This window comes from Schistocerca gregaria, chromosome 2 (genome assembly GCF_023897955.1).
Source record: "Schistocerca gregaria isolate iqSchGreg1 chromosome 2, iqSchGreg1.2, whole genome shotgun sequence".
NCBI lineage: Eukaryota > Metazoa > Arthropoda > Insecta > Orthoptera > Acrididae > Schistocerca > Schistocerca gregaria.
The window spans coordinates 760,504,379-760,523,949 of NC_064921.1; the positions used below are offsets into that span (position 1 = coordinate 760,504,379).

Sequence of the window (19,571 nt, forward strand, 5' to 3'; positions counted from 1 at the left end):
GCTAGGGTGAAGGCATGTCTGCGGAGGGAATGTAAATAAAATTTAATGGGGTCGTTGTAGGGATGTTGTGAGGTTGACATGGTATTAGAAGGTGGAAAGGGTAATATGAGGTTAAAGTGAAAGTAAATAGAGATTTATATAGGGAGAGATAAAGGTGTGAAAAAAGTCGAAAAAGTGTTGGTTTGAGATGAGCTATGTTGATCCTGTGCTGAACTTAGGTTGGTGAACAACAGTGGGTGCAAAGGTTGGGTAGTTATGTTGTCTCCAGATCACGTTAAAGGGTGTGGAAATTCAAGACAATTTCGAAAAAAAAAAATTTCGAATAAAGTTTCGAAAAAATAATTTCCGAAAAAATAAAATTCGAAAAAAAAATTCGAATAAAATCTCGAAGAATGTGTGTGTAAATGTATTCAAAGGACTGGTTATGTACTGGCAGGTTATGAGAATGAGGCTAACAATTGTTTGATGAAGAAATAATAACGTGTAACCTGTGGGAAGCTGCTAAAAAATGATCGGTTATGTGGGAAAAACGGGAATGGAAATGAAACGAAAGTTGTTGGAAAAAACTGAGATGGTTGTGTAATGGGTGAAAGGAACTGAAGCTGTGAAATAGTATTCACGAGTTTACACGAAATGTTTGTAAACTTGAAACAATGGATTTTATAGCAGCGGTTATGTTGAAAATTTTAGGTTATGGTTTGGAAGTAAATTACGTATTATTGAGTATAATTAGGCAGGATAAAATGTGTGGTAGATTACGGAAAAATGGAAGAAGAATACAAAGTGAAACTTCTTGTACAAACGAAAAGAGAAAGTAAGACGATAGAGAAGATTTCGAAATGCAACAGAGACAATAACAAACGTCATTGTTGGGTTCAAATTAATGATGATGTAAATAAAATAGAAAGAAACTTCCACATGGGAAAAATATATTAAAAACAAAGATTCCAAGACTTACCAAGCGGGAAAGCGCCGGCAGACAGGCACATGAACAAAACACACAAACACACACACAGAATTACTAGCTTTCGCAACCGATGGTTGCTTCTTCAGGAAGGAGAGGGAAAGACGAAAGAATGTGGGTTTTAAGGGAGAGGGTAAGGAGTCATTTCAATCCCGGGAGCGGAAAGACTTCCCTTAGGAGTAAAAAAGGACAGGTGTACACGAAAAAAAGGACAGGTGTACACACACACACACACACACACACACACACACACACACACACATATCCATCCGCACATACACAGACACAAGCAGACATATTTAAAGGCAAAGAGTAAGGGCAGAGATGTCAGTCGAGGCGGAAGTACAGAGGCAAAGAAGTTGTTGAAAGACAGTTGAGGTATGAGCGGCGGCAACTTGAAATTAGCGGAGGTTGAGGCCTGGCAGATATCGAGAAGAGAGGGTATACTGAAGGGCGAGTTCCCAACTCCGGAGTTTGGATAGGTTGGTGTTGGTGGGAAGTATCCAGATAACTCGGACGGTGTAACACTGTGCCAAGATGTGCTGACCGTGCATCAAGGCATGTTTAGCCACAGGGTGATCCTCATTACCAACAAACACTGTCTGCCTGTGTCCATTCATGCGAATGGACAGTTTGTTGCTGGTCATTCCCACATAGAAAGCCTCACAGTGCAGGCAGGTCAGTTGGTAAATCACGTGGATGCTTTCACACGTGGCTCTCCCTTTGATCGTGTACACCTTCCGGATTACAGGACTGGAGTAGGTGGTGGTGGGAGGGTGCATAGGACAGGTTTTACACCGGGGGCGGTTGCAAGGGTAGGAGCCAGAGGGCAGGGAAGGTGCTTTGGGGTTTTCATATTTTATTTACATCATCATTAATTTGAACCCAACAATGACGTTTGTTATTGTCTCTGTTGCATTTCGAAATCTTCTCTATCGTCTTACTTTCTCTTTTCGTTTGTACAAGAAGTTTCACTTTGTATTCTTCTTCCATTTTTCCGTAATCTACCACACATTTTATCCTGCCTAATTATACTCAATAATACGTAATTTACTTCCAAACCATAACCTAAAATTTTCAACATAACCGCTGCTATAAAATCCATTGTTTCAAGTTTACAAACATTTCGTGTAAACTCGTGAATACTATTTCACAGCTTCAGTTCCTTTCACCCATTACACAACCATCTCAGTTTTTTCCAACAACTTTCGTTTCATTTCCATTCCCGTTTTTCCCACATAACCGATCATTTTTTAGCAGCTTCCCACAGGTTACACGTTATTATTTCTTCATCAAACAATTGTTAGCCTCATTCTCATAACCTGCCAGTACATAACCAGTCCTTTGAATACATTTACACACACATTCTTCGAGATTTTATTCGAATTTTTTTTTCGAATTTTATTTTTTCGGAAATTATTTTTTCGAAACTTTATTCGAAATTTTTTTTTTTCGAAATTGTCTTGAATTTCCACACCCTTTAACGTGATCTGGAGACAACATAACTACCCAACCTTTGCACCCACTGTTGTTCACCAACCTAAGTTCAGCACAGGATCAACATAGCTCATCTCAAACCAACACTTTTTCGACTTTTTTCACACCTTTATCTCTCCCTATATAAATCTCTATTTACTTTCACTTTAACCTCATATTACCCTTTCCACCTTCTAATACCATGTCAACCTCACAACATCCCTACAACGACCCCATTAAATTTTATTTACATTCCCTCCGCAGACATGCCTTCACCCTAGCCAGATTACGCTCCCATATTTCATTTACTCAGGCTTGTCTGACATTTGGCATTACTCCCAAAGGCCTCACACTTAAAGTTCCCATCTCTGGCTGCAATCCTTCTTTCCATCAGTCCTTATACCAGTTCCAAACAGCACAATCCATAGCCCTCACCCGCCTAATCCTTCACCTATACATCGACTCGGCCAATGAACACACTCGTCAACTCCTATCCCAAATCAAAGTCCTCAATCTTTCCTCTCCCACATCCACACCGGCTGTACATAGCATCCTCCTACAGGCCAACCGCAAATTAGAACAACATGCCACCCTCCACCTCAAAAAACTATCCAATCTCCTGGTTTCCCACCTCCGGAAAGGCAACTCACTCACCCTCCACAACCTTTCCAACAAACCTCAACCTCCTCTCATTGCACACAGACCCAGTCTCTCCCATCTACTCAATATCCCACTTCCAGCTCCACTCCCCCCAACACCTCAAAATTCTAGTCAACACAATCTGGAACCACAACACCCCAATTCAGTAGTTAACCTTTCCTCCAAACCCCTCTCCCAATCCGAAACCTCTGTCCTATCCAAAGGCCTCACCTTCAGCCCCACTCCCAGGTTCAACCAAACTGCCCTTGTCAAAGATTTACTGTCCTACACTCGTAGTCTCTGCTGGAAATATCACTTTGCCACGAAGAAAAACAATCCTGATCCCACTCCTAATGATCCAACTCCCCAAGACACTATCCAAATTGAACCCTGCCTGCAACAGTTCCGTCCTCCATCACAGCGGGACCCACCTCCTCTTCCTCAAAATCACCCTCTCCAAACGTTCCAGGAATTTCTCACTTCCAGCCTTGCCTCTCAATCTTTCTTGAAAAACCTTAATCCTACTCCCAACATCACCACAGCCGAAGCCCAGGCTATCCGTGATCTGAAAACTGACCGATCCATCATCAGTCTTCCGGCTGACAAGGGTTCCACGACCGTAGTACTTGATCGTCGGGAGTATGTGGCTGAGGGACTGCGTCAGCTTTCAGACAACTCTACATACAAAGTTTGCCAAGGTAATCCCATTCCTGATGTCCAGGCGGAGCTTCAAGGAATCCTCAGAACCTTAGGCCCCCTACAAAACCTTTCAGCTGACTCCATCAAACTCCTGACCCCACCGACACCTCGCACTCCTACCTTCTACCTACTTCCTAAAATTCACAAACCCAAACATCCTGGCCGCCCCATTGTAGCTGGTTACCAAGCCCCCACAGAACGTATCTCTGCCTACGTAGATCAACACCTTCAACCCATTACATGCAGTCTCCCATCCTTCATCAAAGACACCAACCACTTTCTCGAATGCCTGGAATCCATACCCAGTCTGTTACCCCCGGAAACCATCCTTGTAACCATTGATGCCACTTCCCTATACACGAATATCCCGCACGTCCAGGGCCTCGCTGCAATGGAGCACTTCCTTTCACGCCGATCACCTGCCACCCTACCTAAAACCTCTTTCCTCGTCACCTTAGCCAGCTTCATCCTGATCCACAACTTCTTCACATTTGAAGGCCAGACATACCAACAATTAAAGGGAACAGCCATGGGTACCAAGATGGCCCCCTCGTATGCCAACCTATTTATGGGTCGCTTAGAGGAAGCCTTCTTGGTTACCCAAGCCTGCCAACCCAAAGTTTGGTACAGATTTACTGATGACATCTTCATGATCTGGACTCACAGTAAAGAACAACTCCAGAATTTCCTCTCCAACCTCAACTCTTTTTGGTTCCATCAGATTCACCTGGTCCTACTCCAAATCCCATGCCACTTTCCTAGACGTTGACCTCCATCTGTCCAATGGCCAGCTTCACACATCCGTCCACATCAAACCCACCAACAAGCAACAGTACCTCCATTATGACAGCTGCCACCCATTCCATATCAAACGGTCCCTTCCCTACAGCCTAGGCCTTCGTGGCAAACGAATCTGCTCCAGTCCTGAATCCCTCGACCATTACACCAACAACCTGAAAACAGCTTTCGCATCCTGCAACTACCCTCCCAACCTGGTACAGAAGCAGATAACCAGAGCCACTTCCTCATCCCCTCAAACCCAGAACCTCTCACAGAAGCACCCCAAAAGTGCCCCACTTGTGACAGAATACTTCCCGGGACTGGATCAGACCTTGAATGTGGCTCTCCAGCAGGGATACGACTTCCTAAAATCCTGCCCCGAAATGAGATCCATCCTTCATGAAATCCTCCCCACTCCACCAAGAGTGTCTTTCCGCCGTCCACCTAACCTAACCTTCGTAACCTCTTGGTTCATCCCTATGAAATCCCCAAACCACCTTCCCTACCCTCTGGCTCCTACCCTTGCAACCGCCCCCGGTGTAAAACCTGTCCTATGCACCCTCCCACCACCACCTACTCCAGTCCTGTAACCCGGAAGGTGTACACGATCAAAGGGAGAGCCACGTGTGAAAGCACCCACGTGATTTACCAACTGACCTGCCTGCACTGTGAGGCTTTCTATGTGGGAATGACCAGCAACAAACTGTCCATTCGCATGAATGGACACAGGCAGACAGTGTTTGTTGGTAATGAGGATCACCCTGTGGCTAAACATGCCTTGATGCACGGTCAGCACATCTTGGCACAGTGTTACACCGTCCGAGTTATCTGGATACTTCCCACCAACACCAACCTATCCAAACTCCGGAGTTGGGAACTCGCCCTTCAGTATATCCTCTCTTCTCGATATCCGCCAGGCCTCAACCTCCGCTAATTTCAAGTTGCCGCCGCTCATACCTCACCTGTCTTTCAACAACTTCTTTGCCTCTGTACTTCCGCCTCGACTGACATCTCTGCCCTTACTCTTTGCCTTTAAATATGTCTGCTTGTGTCTGTGTATGTGCGGATGGATATGTGTGTGTGTGTGTGTGTGTGTGTGTGTGTGTGTGTGTGTGTGTGTGTGCGTGCGTGCGAGTGTACACCTGTCCTTTTTTTTCCCCTAAGGGAAGTCTTTCCACTCCCGGGATTGGAACTACTCCTTAAAACCCACATCCTTTCGTCTTTCCCTCTCCTTCCTGAAGAAGCAACCATCATTATCTCTACAAGTCTGGTATTTTCCCATTTTTCTATTTTCCTCAAGTCATAATAATGCTGAATGCAGATAATATCCACAACCTGTGAGACAACAGGAGCATGTGAGATGACAGGAGGTAAGTATTTCTTCTGAATAATTTATTAGCACAGCTGTGAACCACAATAACTGAAAAATTAATTCTGGGAACAAGTAGAAGATAAATCAATCATATGGACTTAGCTCAGTAATAGCATTATGAGCAATGAAGCAATTGTGTTTAGCTGAACCCAATAAAAAAAATAAAAAAAATAAAGATCTATGGACTTGGGAATAGTTCTCACAAAATACTCCTTGAGCTAAGTACTTATGCTGCAATGTAAGTAGATTAATATGAATTTGTGATAAAACTGAACATACCTGCAAGAACTCTGTGTAGCGAAGTGAGCCAAACTGGTTGCGTAAAATTTCCGTCTCTCGCCCTGCTTGTCCTGGCCCCACATAAACCACCCCAATTTTATGGGTTTCATATGGAGGAATCCTATCAAGATTCTTAACTGCTCTCTCTACAATCTGTGTTTGTGGAACCAACAGTGGCTTTTCCGCTGTGCTACCAAAACTGGCAGCATGATATAGCTGTAGAAACACGTAGCTATAAGCAAAAAGACAAGTTTTAGTTATTTATTTCTGGACTATGAGTCAAAAACATTGTATAATTTGAAAGCTTAGAATGCTAAACATGAATAGCAAAAATATTAATTAATACTATGTTCAATGTTATTAAACTCAAACAGCCACAAAAAGTTAATTATCCATAATGAAGACAAACTGACTACCTGTTTACCGTGTATGGCCAACACATACACAAAGACGAATCTGTCTTTTGGAAGTATCAGCTACTGTATAAAGTGATTACAATGTGATGGAAAAGTAGCAGATACTAATGTAATCACTTATAATAACAGGTCACGGACACACATTGCAGATACCCTGTGGTTCAAATCACAAAAACCTGGATCTCATTTGGGGCCCACAAGATTAAGAAAAACATTGACATATGCGAAAACTGCAGTTTAGTTAACAAAAAAATATGCATGATTTACATCTTTGAGAATGATAGAAAATATAAAAAATTGAGGACAGATCATTATTCACCAAACAGATGAGGCAATAAGACATGGTTAAGCAAATAAAAAAGGACAGAAAATTTTCTAGCTTGTGTAGACATGAAACATCTTGCTATAGCATTATGTTTTTAATTAGTTGTACAGGCAATATATCTGCATATTTATCCACATATAACTAGCCAAGCAGCAGCCACATATTATAGCATCCTTGTCTGATTTGGGCAGTGATCCAACAACAGGGTCTACAGATGTTCCTCCATAGAAAGGTGCCACTGGAAGTAATATTGTAACACAAAGGCTCTGCGTGGAAGACTACAATGGTACCTGATGTGCTGAGCCACACCTTCCGAGCCAGAGGTAGAGGTGTAGATAACAAGAAGCTCTGCCTCATTTATGTTCAGTAACTAAATAACTTTCAACCCTAGTTTTTTCATCAATTCATAACACAATAAAAGTCAGAACTATAACATTTATATATTAAGACTTTTGGACCACTTCCATGTGTTCAAGATAACTTTTCCAGGAAGCACAGTGCTGTTTCTATCTTTGCCTCATTATGGCACTGTATTTTTCTACTAAACTACATTCTCTGCACAGACAAATGTACTGCCCTTTCCTGAAATTTCTCCTTGCTATGCCACCACAAGTTGTGGACACTATACATGTTTACTGTTTAACCGCAAACAGATTTTGGTTTGGCCATCAAATAATCAGTGAAGTAGAATATTTTAAATTTTTGAAGGCTGGAGATAAAAAAAAGCTCCTGAAATACTCATTCAGGATCTTGTGCACAAACTAAATGACAGTATCTTTGCTATAAGAATAATCTCCACCATCTTTCACTGAAACAAAAAATCTTGTTTACTTTGTGTACATTCACTCTACGAAATGCTGTGCTATCATATTTTAGAACAACTCTATACACTAACAAACTGCGCCCAGAAAAGGCCAATCAGAATGAACAGTGGCACAGTGCAGTTTGTGACATTATGCTCAAGGCTGCTATTCAAGTACATCAAAATTTTCACTTTGCCATTTCCATCCATACATTCATCATGGGACTTTTGGTTAACAATATGGACTCATTCAAAATGAAGAGTCACATTCTGCCAGTGAACACTAGACAGAAAAATGATCTGCAATTGGATAAAACTTCTTTAACCACTGTACAAAAATGTGTGTACTATTCTACACGTTTTCAATAGATTTACCACAGAACTGAAAATTTTGAGTGATATCTTGAAGTGTCTGTTCAGTTTTTTCAGCATCTCCTCCGTGCTCTCCCATGGGTTTAACAAAACTATGATGACTGGTGCTGACTCTCTTTGCTTGAGTTCAATATCCCCCGTTAGACATGTTTGCAAATGATCCCACACAATTGTACAATATTCTTGGATGTGCAGCCCAAGTGTTTTATATGCAATCTTCTTTGTCACCTGACAGCATTTCCCTAGTATTCTATCACTGAACCACAGTCTGCCACTTGCTTTACCTATAACAGACTATGTGATCACTCCATTTCATATTCCTACAAATTGTTACATCCACGTACTTGTATGATTTGACTGATTCCAGTTGGGAGTCATTGGTATTTTAGTCAAAGGATACTATGCTTTTTCGTTTTGTGAAGTGCTTAACTTTAAATTTTTGAACATTCAATGAGAATTACCAGTATTGGCACCACTTTGAAATCTTATCTAGTTCTGATTTAATATTTGTGCAGCTGTTTTTCAGATAGAATTTCATTATAGATAACAGTATCACCTGCAAAAACTCTATGGTAGTGTAACGCCATTAATATACAACAGGAACAGCAAGGGTCTCACAACACGCTTCCCTCGGTCATGCCTGAAGTTACTTCTACGTCTGTCAATGACTCGACATTTGAGATAACATGCTGTGAAATCTCGAATCCACTCACAAATATCACTTGATATCCCATACAATCCTACTATCAATAATAAGCAAATGTGTGATATTGGACAAAATGCTTTTCTGAAGTAAGAGGCAATGCAGCTCCTCGATTGCTCCCATCCATAACCTTAAGTATACCATGTGAGAAAAGTAGTAGTAATGTTTCACATGATCAGAATTTTTGAAATCCATGCTGATTGGCATGGAGGTGGTTATTCAGTTTGACATACTTCATAACATTTGAGCTCAGAATATGTTATGAGATTCTACAACGAATAGATATCAAAGATATTGTAAAGTAGTTTCAAGGATCACTTCTGCTGCGCTTCTTGTGGATGGGAGTGACCTTTACTTTCTTCTAAACCACTGGGCACAGTTCTTTATTTGAGGGATCTTTGGTATATTGTGGTTAAAAGAGGGGCCTACTAAGCCACAAATCAGTTATAGAATCTGATACGATTCCATTAAGCCCTGGAGCATTTTCCAGTTCTAATCGTACCAGCAATTTCTAAATGCTACTGAAACTAATATCTCCTCTTTGCAGTGGTACAAGAATTAAACTGTGGGAATATTCATAGGTTTTGTTTTGTAAAGGAACATTTGAAAAAGGAGTCAAGCATTTCTGATTTTGCTTTGCTATGCTCAGTTTCAGTTCTTGTCTGGTCAATGTGGATGTTAACTTTGGCACAACTAACAGCCTTTATTTACAACCAGAATTTCTTTGAGTTTTCTGAGGGATCTTTTGATATAATACTATTCTATGGTCAAATAACTTATCGGAATGCTGCTGGGTGAAGCCTTCGGCAACTACTAATATTTTGAGAGGTGTACATCCTGTCATTTTCAAGGCACAAATATAACAAGATTGTGCTGTACAAGGAACTTTAAAACTTTGTCATGTAGAGCATAGTATCGATCTGGTTGCTTACTTCAATGAGGCTAACAAAAGTTGGAAGGTCTATTCACACCATTTTATTCTTCACTGCAACGCAAGTCAAACAAGTGACCCAAACTGTCAAGAGAGCACTCTTACTATTTTCTAGCAATAAACTGTAAGAAGTGGTGCAAAAACTAAAGTATGAAGTGGTGCAACAAGTACACCCACTCTCAGATCCCACTAGTTTGAGGCTTCCTAATGTTTGTGGTTTGATGACTGACTATTACAGGCTACATACCCCGATAAGCACATACATGGGCTGCTGACTTGCAAGGCTTAGCACACAAGTGTGATATTTTCTGCAAACAGTGAGTGAATCGTACACAGACTCATTAATCCATGATGTTATTATACATCTTTCTCCTGATAGAGAAGTTAGTGGGAAGGCTTTAAAGTCATCTGATCTAACCCTGAGCGATGTGCGGAAACTTGCAAAAGCTAACAAACTGCATCAGAAACAGTTAAGTTTCACAATTCTTCTGGTGTCTACGTTGTTAGTAGTACTAGATGCTACTGCACTCTATGATCAACTGATGGCTTCCAATCAATGTTATCATCCAATTTACTGAGCATCCATCAGTCCAGTGATTCAGTAGTTCATGTAACGGTTAGTGATCTGCCATTCTCATCAATGGTATTCATATAAAAACTGAAGCACTTTGTTCACTTTTGGCATGTCCCAAAGTGAGTGGAGGCTGATTCAACAGTTTCCTCTTTGTCATCAAAGGGTCCCAAAAAACTTAGTGCCATCAAATTATACCCAGATTGCAGCCCACAGCATCAACGGCATCTCTGCCCTTTCCATGACATAATCTGTTTTGCATGCCGCAAAAGGGCATCTAGCAGGTGTCAGCAGAGACAACAACTATGGCCATCAGCTCACAGCATGCTATCTTGCTGGTGTTCACAGCAGCAGTGAGGATGCAGACACTCATGTCAAAAGTGGACATTAATGGAGCAATAACAGATTTCCAGTTGGATGAATGCATGACCACATGTCTGATTATCCAATCCCAAAGAAAGCAGGTGTTGACAGATGTGAAAATCACCAAACTATCAGTTTAATAAGTCACAGCTGCAAAATACTAACGCAAATTCTTTACAGACGAATGGAAAAACTGGTAGAAGCCGACCTCAGGGAAGATCAGTTTGGATTTTGTAGAAATGTTGGAACACGTGAAACAATACTGACCCTATGACTTATCTTAGAAGAAAGATTAAGGAAAGGCAAACCTAAGTTTCTAGCATTTGTAGACTTGGAGAAAGCTTTTGACAATGTTGGCTGGAATATTGTCTTTCAAATTCTGAAGGTGGCAGGGGTAAAATACAGGGAGCGAAAGGCTATTTACAATCTGTACAGAAACTACATGGCAGTTATAAGAGACGAGGGACATGAAGGGGAAGCAGTGGTTGGGAAGGGAGTGAGACAGGGTTGTAGCCTCTCCCCGATGCTATTGAGCAAGCAGTAAAGGAAATAAAAGAAAAGTTCGGAGTAGGTACTAAAATCCATGGAGAAAAAATAAAAACTTTGAGGTTCGCCGATGACATTGTAATTCTGTCAGAGACAGCAAAGGACTTGGAAGAGCAGTAGAACAGAATGGATAGTGTCTTGAAAGGAGGGTATAAGATGAACATCAACAAAAGCAAAACGAGGATAATGGAATGTAGTCTAATTAAATCAGGTGATGCTGAGGTAATTAGATTATGAAACGAGACACTTAAAGTAGTAAAGGAGATTTGCTATTTGGGGATCAAAATAACTGATGATGGTCGAAGTAGAGAAGATATAAAATGTAGACTGGCAATGGCAAGGAAAGCGTTTCTGAAGAAGAGAAATTTGTTAACATCGAGTATTGATTCAAATGTCACGAAGTCGTTTCTGAAAGTATTTGTATGGAGTGAAGCCATGTATGGAAGTGAAACATGGACGATAGATAGTTTAGACAAGAAGAGAATTGAAGCTCTTGAAATGTGGTGCTACAGAAGAATGCTGAAGATTAGATGGGTGGATCACATAACTAATGAGGAGGTATTGAATAGAATTGGGGAGAAGAGGAGTTTGTACACGTTGACTAGAAGAAGGGAAAGGTTGGTAGGACATGTTCTGAGACATCGAGGGATCACCAATTTAGTATTGGAGGGTAGTGTGGAGGGTAAAAATCATAGAGAGATGAATACACTAAGCAGATTCAGACGGATGTAGGCTGCAGTAGGTACTGGGAGATGAAGAGGCTTGCACAGGGTAGAGTAGCATGGAGAGCTGCATCAAGCCAGTCTCAGTACTGAAAACAACAACAATGACATGTCTGATTAATGAAGATGTGTATTGGTGCATCAATTCCCTGCAGCTGACACCCCTCAGCACACAACAGTGACATACAACGGGCAGTTGATCCCAATATGGGGTAAGATTGTAGGCCAATCTACATATAAAAGTGTAGCTCAGCAACTAAGCTTGCTAGCAGCCATCACTTTGACAAAACCAACTTTTTGCCTTGGGTGCTTTAGGGATTTTTAGTTTTCAAATTTTCTAGTTTCAACAACAATACCATTGACAGAACTTGATACATCATGTGGGAAACCAAGTAGATCATTTTCGATTTGTGGTGATTTTTAAGTCTATCGTTAATGCTCAAGCAAGTGTTGCTCAGTATCCAGTTCCTAGGAATTACTGGTGAAGTTGGGCAGGAGCCATTTGATGCCTACTTTCAGTTGCTTGTAAATGATCAGACAAAACAGTTTTTAGGTATCAATATGCCATTCTACATGTATCATTACAACAATTTGCCTTTTTGGGTGCTCCCACAATATTATAGAGGTACATTGAGCAACTAATCCAGCGTATTCCAAACCATTTTAATTATTTAGAGGACTTGTAAATTATTGGAGCCACACAGGAGCAGCACCTGCTCAGCTTAAAAATTATGTTTGGGCAGCTCCAACCCCATGGTCTGCATTGCCACCTCGACAAATGCATTTGCTTTGAGCAAAGTGCAAAGTACTTCGGATATAACTTAAGTAAAGAAGGGCTCAGCAAGACAGAGGATCATGAGGACACAATCACTAATTTACCAGCTCCCAAGTACCTCAAAGATCTACAGTCATTCTTGGGAAAGTCAATTATTTTGTGAAATTTATTCCCAAAATGGTGCACATTTTCAACCCACTTCATTGCGTGAAGATAAAAGCTGTTAAATTCTTACAGCCAAAGGCATGCCACAAAGCTTTCATGCAAATAAAAAACTGCATTAGGTGGGCTCTTTGTTTAGCAATGTTGCATACTGACACTAGCCACTGACACATTAGAGTGTGGTATTGAAGCCATGCTGTCCCAGAAACACACTGACGACACAGAGCAGGCCATTGTGTTTGCATATGAAACATTAAACACAGCACAGAGAAATTATTCCTAAACTGAGAAAGAGGCATTGGCTGTCATACTTGGTCCCCATTCAAAACTTCCCAATAACACAGTCCAGTGGCTGTAATGTTGGGAACTGTTCCTTTGTAACTATACCTACAAGATTCACCATGCCATACTCTTAACTCAGATGCACTTCTTACTTGCCATGTGGCCAAGATCTAAGAGTTCGACAAGCATGAAATTCTGCAGTCTGCCATGCAGCAACACACCCTAAACCAATTAGGGGTTGTGGTGCACATAATAGCCACAGAAACAGGCCATGATCTGGTAGTCTGTAGGGTGTAGTAGGCCATATGGTGGGTTTGGCTAGAACATCAGCCCAAGGGCACCAAATCGACATGGTATATCTATTTTTAATTACAACACAAGCTTAACATCACTGATGGTGTCATATTGTTGAGTAGTTAATTCTGAATTACCCCATGTACAGACCCCCCCCCCTCCCCCGCATCTGCCCATCCATACTGGGGCACATAAGAATGAAGGTAATAACATGGCATCAAGTGTACTGGCCTGGTGTTGACACCATCAGAGAACACATTCACCAGAACTGCCAGACTTGCACCCACACTCAGCCTGCATCATTGTAACACTGCAATCTTCTCTTGGGTCCTGACCACCCTCCGCAAAGAGAAGATTTCGACTTGGCCAATTATTAAAAGGATCAATGAGGTTGCTAGTTGTCAGTTCCCTGTCCAACTTTCCTTATGTGGCAGGGATGGCTGGCACCACCGCAACAGCTACCATCCATGCTTTCATCTACATGACTACTCTGCAATTCACATTTAAGTGCTTGGCAGAGGGTTCATCGAACCACAATCATACTATCTCTCTACTATTCCACTCCCGAACAGCGAGCGGGAAAAACGAACACCTAAACCTTTCTGTTCGAGCTCTGATTTCTCTTATTTTATTTTGATGATCATTCCTACCTATGTAGGTTGGGCTCAACAAAATATTTTCGCATTCGGAAGAGAAAGTTGGTGACTGAAATTTCGTAAAAAGGTCTCGCCGCGACGAAAAACGTCTATGCTGTAATGACTTCCATCCCAACTCGTGTATCATATCTGCCACACTCTCTCCCCTATAACGTGATAATACAAAACGAGCTGCCCTTTTTTGCACCCTTTCGATGTCCTCCGTCAATCCCACCTGGTAAGGATCCCACACTGCACAGCAATATTCTAACAGAGGACAAACGAGTGTAGTGTAAGCTGTCTCTTTAGTGGACTTGTTGCATCTTCTAAGTGTCCTGCCAATGAAACGCAACCTTTGGCTCGCCTTCCCGACAATATTATCTATGTGGTCCTTCCAACTGAAGTTGTTCGTAATTTTAACACCCAGGTACTTAGTTGAATTGACAGCCTTGAGAATTGTACTATTTATCGAGTAATCGAATTCCAACGGATTTCTTTTGGAACTCATGTGGACCATCTCACACTTTTCATTATTTAGCGTCAACTGCCACCTGACACACCATACAGCAATCTTTTCTAAATCGCTTTGCAACTGATACTGGTCTTCGGATGACCTTACTAGACGGTAAATTACAGCATCATCTGCGAACAGTCTAAGAGAACTGCTCAGATTAATCAATCATATTAACAATAGGGGGGAGTGCCTTCTATCCAGGTTTTTGACAATGGTCCTCAGTTAACAGTATCTGCATTAAAAGGTTTTTGTCAATGGAATGAGATTGAGTACCTAATGACTGCCTCTTCACATGCCACATCCAATTCAGAATTCGAGCAGATAGTAAGATCAAAATGTAAATGTGTAAAATAATGACAGCCAACCCAGGAGACACATTCACCAGTTTCCTTGTCACCTAGTGGTCCATCTTCTTAAATGGAAAACAGCAGATCTGAAATTTTACACAGGTGCAGGGCCTGTAAGCTCTTCAACTATTTCACCCTGCTCAGCAGGTGCCCTGTCCGCACACACAGGCATATTACCAACTGGGCTCCCACATGTGGGCCGATACTTTTGACCAGAATCCTGGATGGACTGAAGGCACCATTGTTGGCAATAGATGGTGGCCCAGTTTAAGGTTGCACTGACAAGGAACATCTAGTCAGGCATCAAAATCAGCCGTGGCTGCTATGAGTCACACCAGCCCCTCTTCTCCTCAGCTACCGACTGGTCAAGGTTTCCACAATCATGTTCAGGTCATGCCTGCCAAAAGCCTACCTACTACTGCTACAACCAACACACTTGTCTTCGGCAATGACAAAGACCCGTGATGGGAGCTGATGGTGAAGAAACCACTTCGACATAGTATGCGACTTTCGGCTCTCATCAACATCAGCAACTACCACACCACACAATGGATGGACGTGGTGAGTTTTCAGACTCAAGTGCCCATGGAGGTTGAATCATTGTCCACATCTCCTACACGCCCACCAACCATTCCCATGGAGACAGGACCAAGCTGTGCTGCAGGACCTTTTGATTGGTCAGCGATCCCACTGGCAGCAGCGGCATCTAAACTGGCTGAACTGGTCAATGACCTATGATGGGAGACTTTGGTGGGACTCTGGCAACTCCGCTCCGGCCCTCCCCCATCTCCCTTCCTTGACTGAAGTTGGCATACAAACCAAGCCATTTCCAGCCCTTGGTGCCAATAAGAGAGGGGAAGTGTTTAGTATCTGACACTGATTCGAATTCCCCATCCAGCCTGGGTATACAATATGGAGAACAGGGGTCAGAGATACTCGCAGCTTGCCCCAGTCCGAGCTGCACCACAGCATGTGAGGCCATCAACTGATGTGAGGCTGCCTGTAAATACTGCACTCGTTCAGTTACACATGCACACACATACAACACAGACACAACACTGTCTTTTTGGCTAAAATAGCATCCTCAAGAAGGACGAAGTCGCAGAGATAAATTAATACGGTACTATTCCAGTTCTGACAAAAGTTTTCAGTGCAATAATTGCTAGCCAGCCCCACTAGCTCACTGAAGCAGTAAGTAAATGCCAATGACCAGTACAGTTTTGATCTTGCCTGTACTACACTTCCGATTCAGATTGCTCCCTTAACAGCTGGTATATGCTTAAGATGACTTCCCTATGTTCTGGACTAGTTTTTGGTTAGCCAGTCATTAACTCTGCAATCATCTACCTCAGGAACCTCTTTTTTCTTCTACCAGTCTTTGCATTGCCATTAGTGCCAGTGATCATAAATACTAGTGGCACCACACAACCAAAGATGACCAATGTCAGAGCTTATCATTAGTGAATATTATTAGTATCCAATAGGTGAGGTAGCATTAACTCAGCTCTCCTGTTGTTTGGATATATCAGAATTCACACACAATTTAAGTGAAAACCTCCCCCTCTATTTATAAGATCACATGTTGATTTGAACTCAAGTGCTTCCACAATATCAGAAACAAAATAGCTGGAAGTGCATTCCAGAATCTCCATTTTCTTATAGTCCACAGGATGATTGCTGCTAAGGCAAACTTTTGCTAAAGCATATTTGCTTGGCTGTTGCATTTGATGCTGATGTTTAATACACCAGTCCTCCATGGTCCTCATTGTCTGACCAATATATAGTATACCACAACACAAAGAATACAATTGAAACCTGTCTTACACAAACCAAAATCATCCTTTAGGGATCCTGAAAGGGCCCTAATCTTAGACGGTGGTCGAGAAACACATTTCCGCACAATGTGGCCAATCCTGGTGCAAATGCTCCTGTATAAGGCAAAGAGGCCATAGACTTTGGAATCACCCACTTATCACCACCATTAACTTGATTTTCAGTTGGTTGATAGTGCAAATTGTGTCTGATCTGTCTTTCATTACAACCATTGTGATGAAAGGTGATTTTGAGATGGGCTGACTCAGCTGATGGACTTTCAGGGTCTAAGATGACATGGGCCTCATGAACCAAGGTATGGAATACTCCTTCATGATGCCCGGATGGTGGCAACTATCAATTATGGCAAGGTATTGATGCCGAAGCCATGTTCTAAGAGAAGTCTCTCAATCCTGGGCTTGGACAGGAGAGAGATGAAACTCATGCTTGGACTATTGACAGGCCATGGGAACTTCAAAAAACACCTACATACAATGGGAATAATAGAAGAAGACCCCAAATGTAGGATTTGTAGTGTGGGTAAGGAAACTGCATCACATTTGATCTTCAAATGTGAGGCACTGGAGATTAAAAGACACAAAATATTTGGATCAACCAAACCTGAAGAAACTGTGTCTAGCAAAGCACTGGTAAATGATCTCCTTGCACTGTTCAAGGGCACTGGTCGGCTTTACTAGAGACACAGGGAATGATAGTGCACAATAAACTCTGTTTTGGTGCAGGCAGCAGTGGGCTTGGCCAATACTGTTTTTGCTTCCCTGATAAAATCAAATCAAATCAACCTGTAGACATAAGTCAGAGTGAGAAGGCTTCCTACAAATGGCATGTCCCAACATTCCATCAACCCCCTTCCTCGCCAGCATATCAAAGTGGGAAAACAACCATACTTTTCAACTCCATCGTGAAACCAATATTCATGTGGACTGAATTCAGATGTTCTAAAAAGCTGTTTACATTTTCACCAGCTTGTGGCCAAACAACAGAAGTATCATCTGCATATTTAAAAACACAGAGGTTGCAATGTTGCTCACTCCGGTACATGTTCCTCAAACTATTCCATAAACAAACTGACAACAGTGTGCTCCCCATCGCATCCCCATCTGTCTTTTCATAGTACTGGTCATGGAATAGAAGATCAGCGAAAGTCAACACACGTCAAAATATGTTTATCAATACAACAACAGACCTAACCTCAATTAACAGTAATGAATTGGACAGAGAAACATGATGAAAGAGAGAGAAGAGAGCAACCCCAAAAAACTTACTAAAATGCCAGAGTCAATCAAACATGATCCTCCTGATTGATGTAAGAAATCTGTTGAGTTCTTAATGTGAGGCTCACACTGACCTACTACAGGCTCTAAGGGGAGGAAATGTACCATTGCTTGTGAAGGTTGAGTAAATTCCACAATAGTAGAGTGAGATTGCAATGCGCATTCTCGTTTTGTTACAATATCAATACCATAGTATTGTTCCAAAGTTGCACATCACATTAATTCTCCTGCCCCTAATTGCATAAAGCAAAGTGCTGTTTTAACTCCTGTTTGTGAAAGTATCCATTACACATTCAGACAGCTGAATGTTGTTTTTAAGGAATGTTTCGGCTTCATTTGATGATCGTTTAAAAATACCCTCATATGGCAAGAAGGGGACACACACATTGTCAAACAAAACTGTTCTGGTAGTCCATGTGTTATAATGTGGGGAGGCATAATGTTGCATGGGCATACTGACCTCCAACTAGATGAACATAGTACACTCACAAGTCAGTATTACTATGAGACTGTACTCCTTCCCCATTCCATCATTTGAGAATAACATTCAGTCCAGAAAATAGGCCGATTACTGAAGAAGAATAAAATCAAGGTTATCTTCCGTCCACCAGCAAAGAACCGGGCCCTGGTTGGATCCGTTAAAGACGATTTACAACTGAAGAAAGCAGGCGTCTACAAAATTCCCTGTGAATGTGGCTCTGCATATATTGGCCAGACGACAAGAACTGTCCATGAACGGTGTACAGAACATGAAAGATACACCCGTCTGCGGCAACCGTCAAAATCGGCAGTAGCAGAGCACTGTATTTCATTGGGACATTCAATGGAATACAATGGAACAAAAATTTTAGCTCCGGTTTCCGGATTTTGGGATTCCGTAATCAAGGAATCTGTGGAAATACGTCTTGCCGATAATCTTATAAATCGTGACAACGGCTTTCAACTGGATAAAACTTGGAATCCTGTTATTAAAGTTATACATTCACAGCGGAATAGACAGCGTCATTCGATACTCAATGACTAGATGATCTTTTACTTTCACCACCGAGGGCAGCACGTACAACTCGGCTATGCCGCGCATGTCAACACGTGCGCGAGAATCGGTATAAATACCGCGACTGCACCTGGGCTCTTCAGTAGTTGTGTACTCACCTGATGATGGCCGGACGTCTCTGGGCCGAAATATCGTGGCAGAATGTCGACGGGATCCGGCTGCATACCCGGAAATTATTAGAAGAACAAATACGCCGGGAAAATTTCAGAAGTCACATCAAATACCTTTACGGGGAGGAGATGGTTCAGGATATCCACGTACTGGATAAATTACGCGAGAAAAGAGCCAGGTTGCTGTGTTCACTAAATTTTTTACTGAAATGTAGAAACAATAACTTGATTCCAACTTTCGCCAGAGTTGTTCATTTTATTAATAGTGTGGCCGCCAACAATATAAAACGCAAGGCGAGTCTGGCTTTATTAAGAGAACGAATCCGTTATA

General features: G+C 41.8%; 1 protein-coding gene across 2 annotated transcripts in view; it reads right to left on the reverse strand.

The window, feature by feature from the left end:
- The window catches only part of LOC126334970 (tuberin), a 315,576-nt gene that overhangs the window by 17,179 nt on the left and 278,826 nt on the right, over positions 1-19,571 (reverse strand). For both annotated transcript variants that reach the window (XM_049997757.1, XM_049997758.1), the window contains exon 28: positions 6,210-6,441. In XM_049997757.1, coding sequence (XP_049853714.1) covers positions 6,210-6,441 — 232 coding nt within the window. The remainder of the gene's footprint in view (positions 1-6,209; positions 6,442-19,571) is intronic.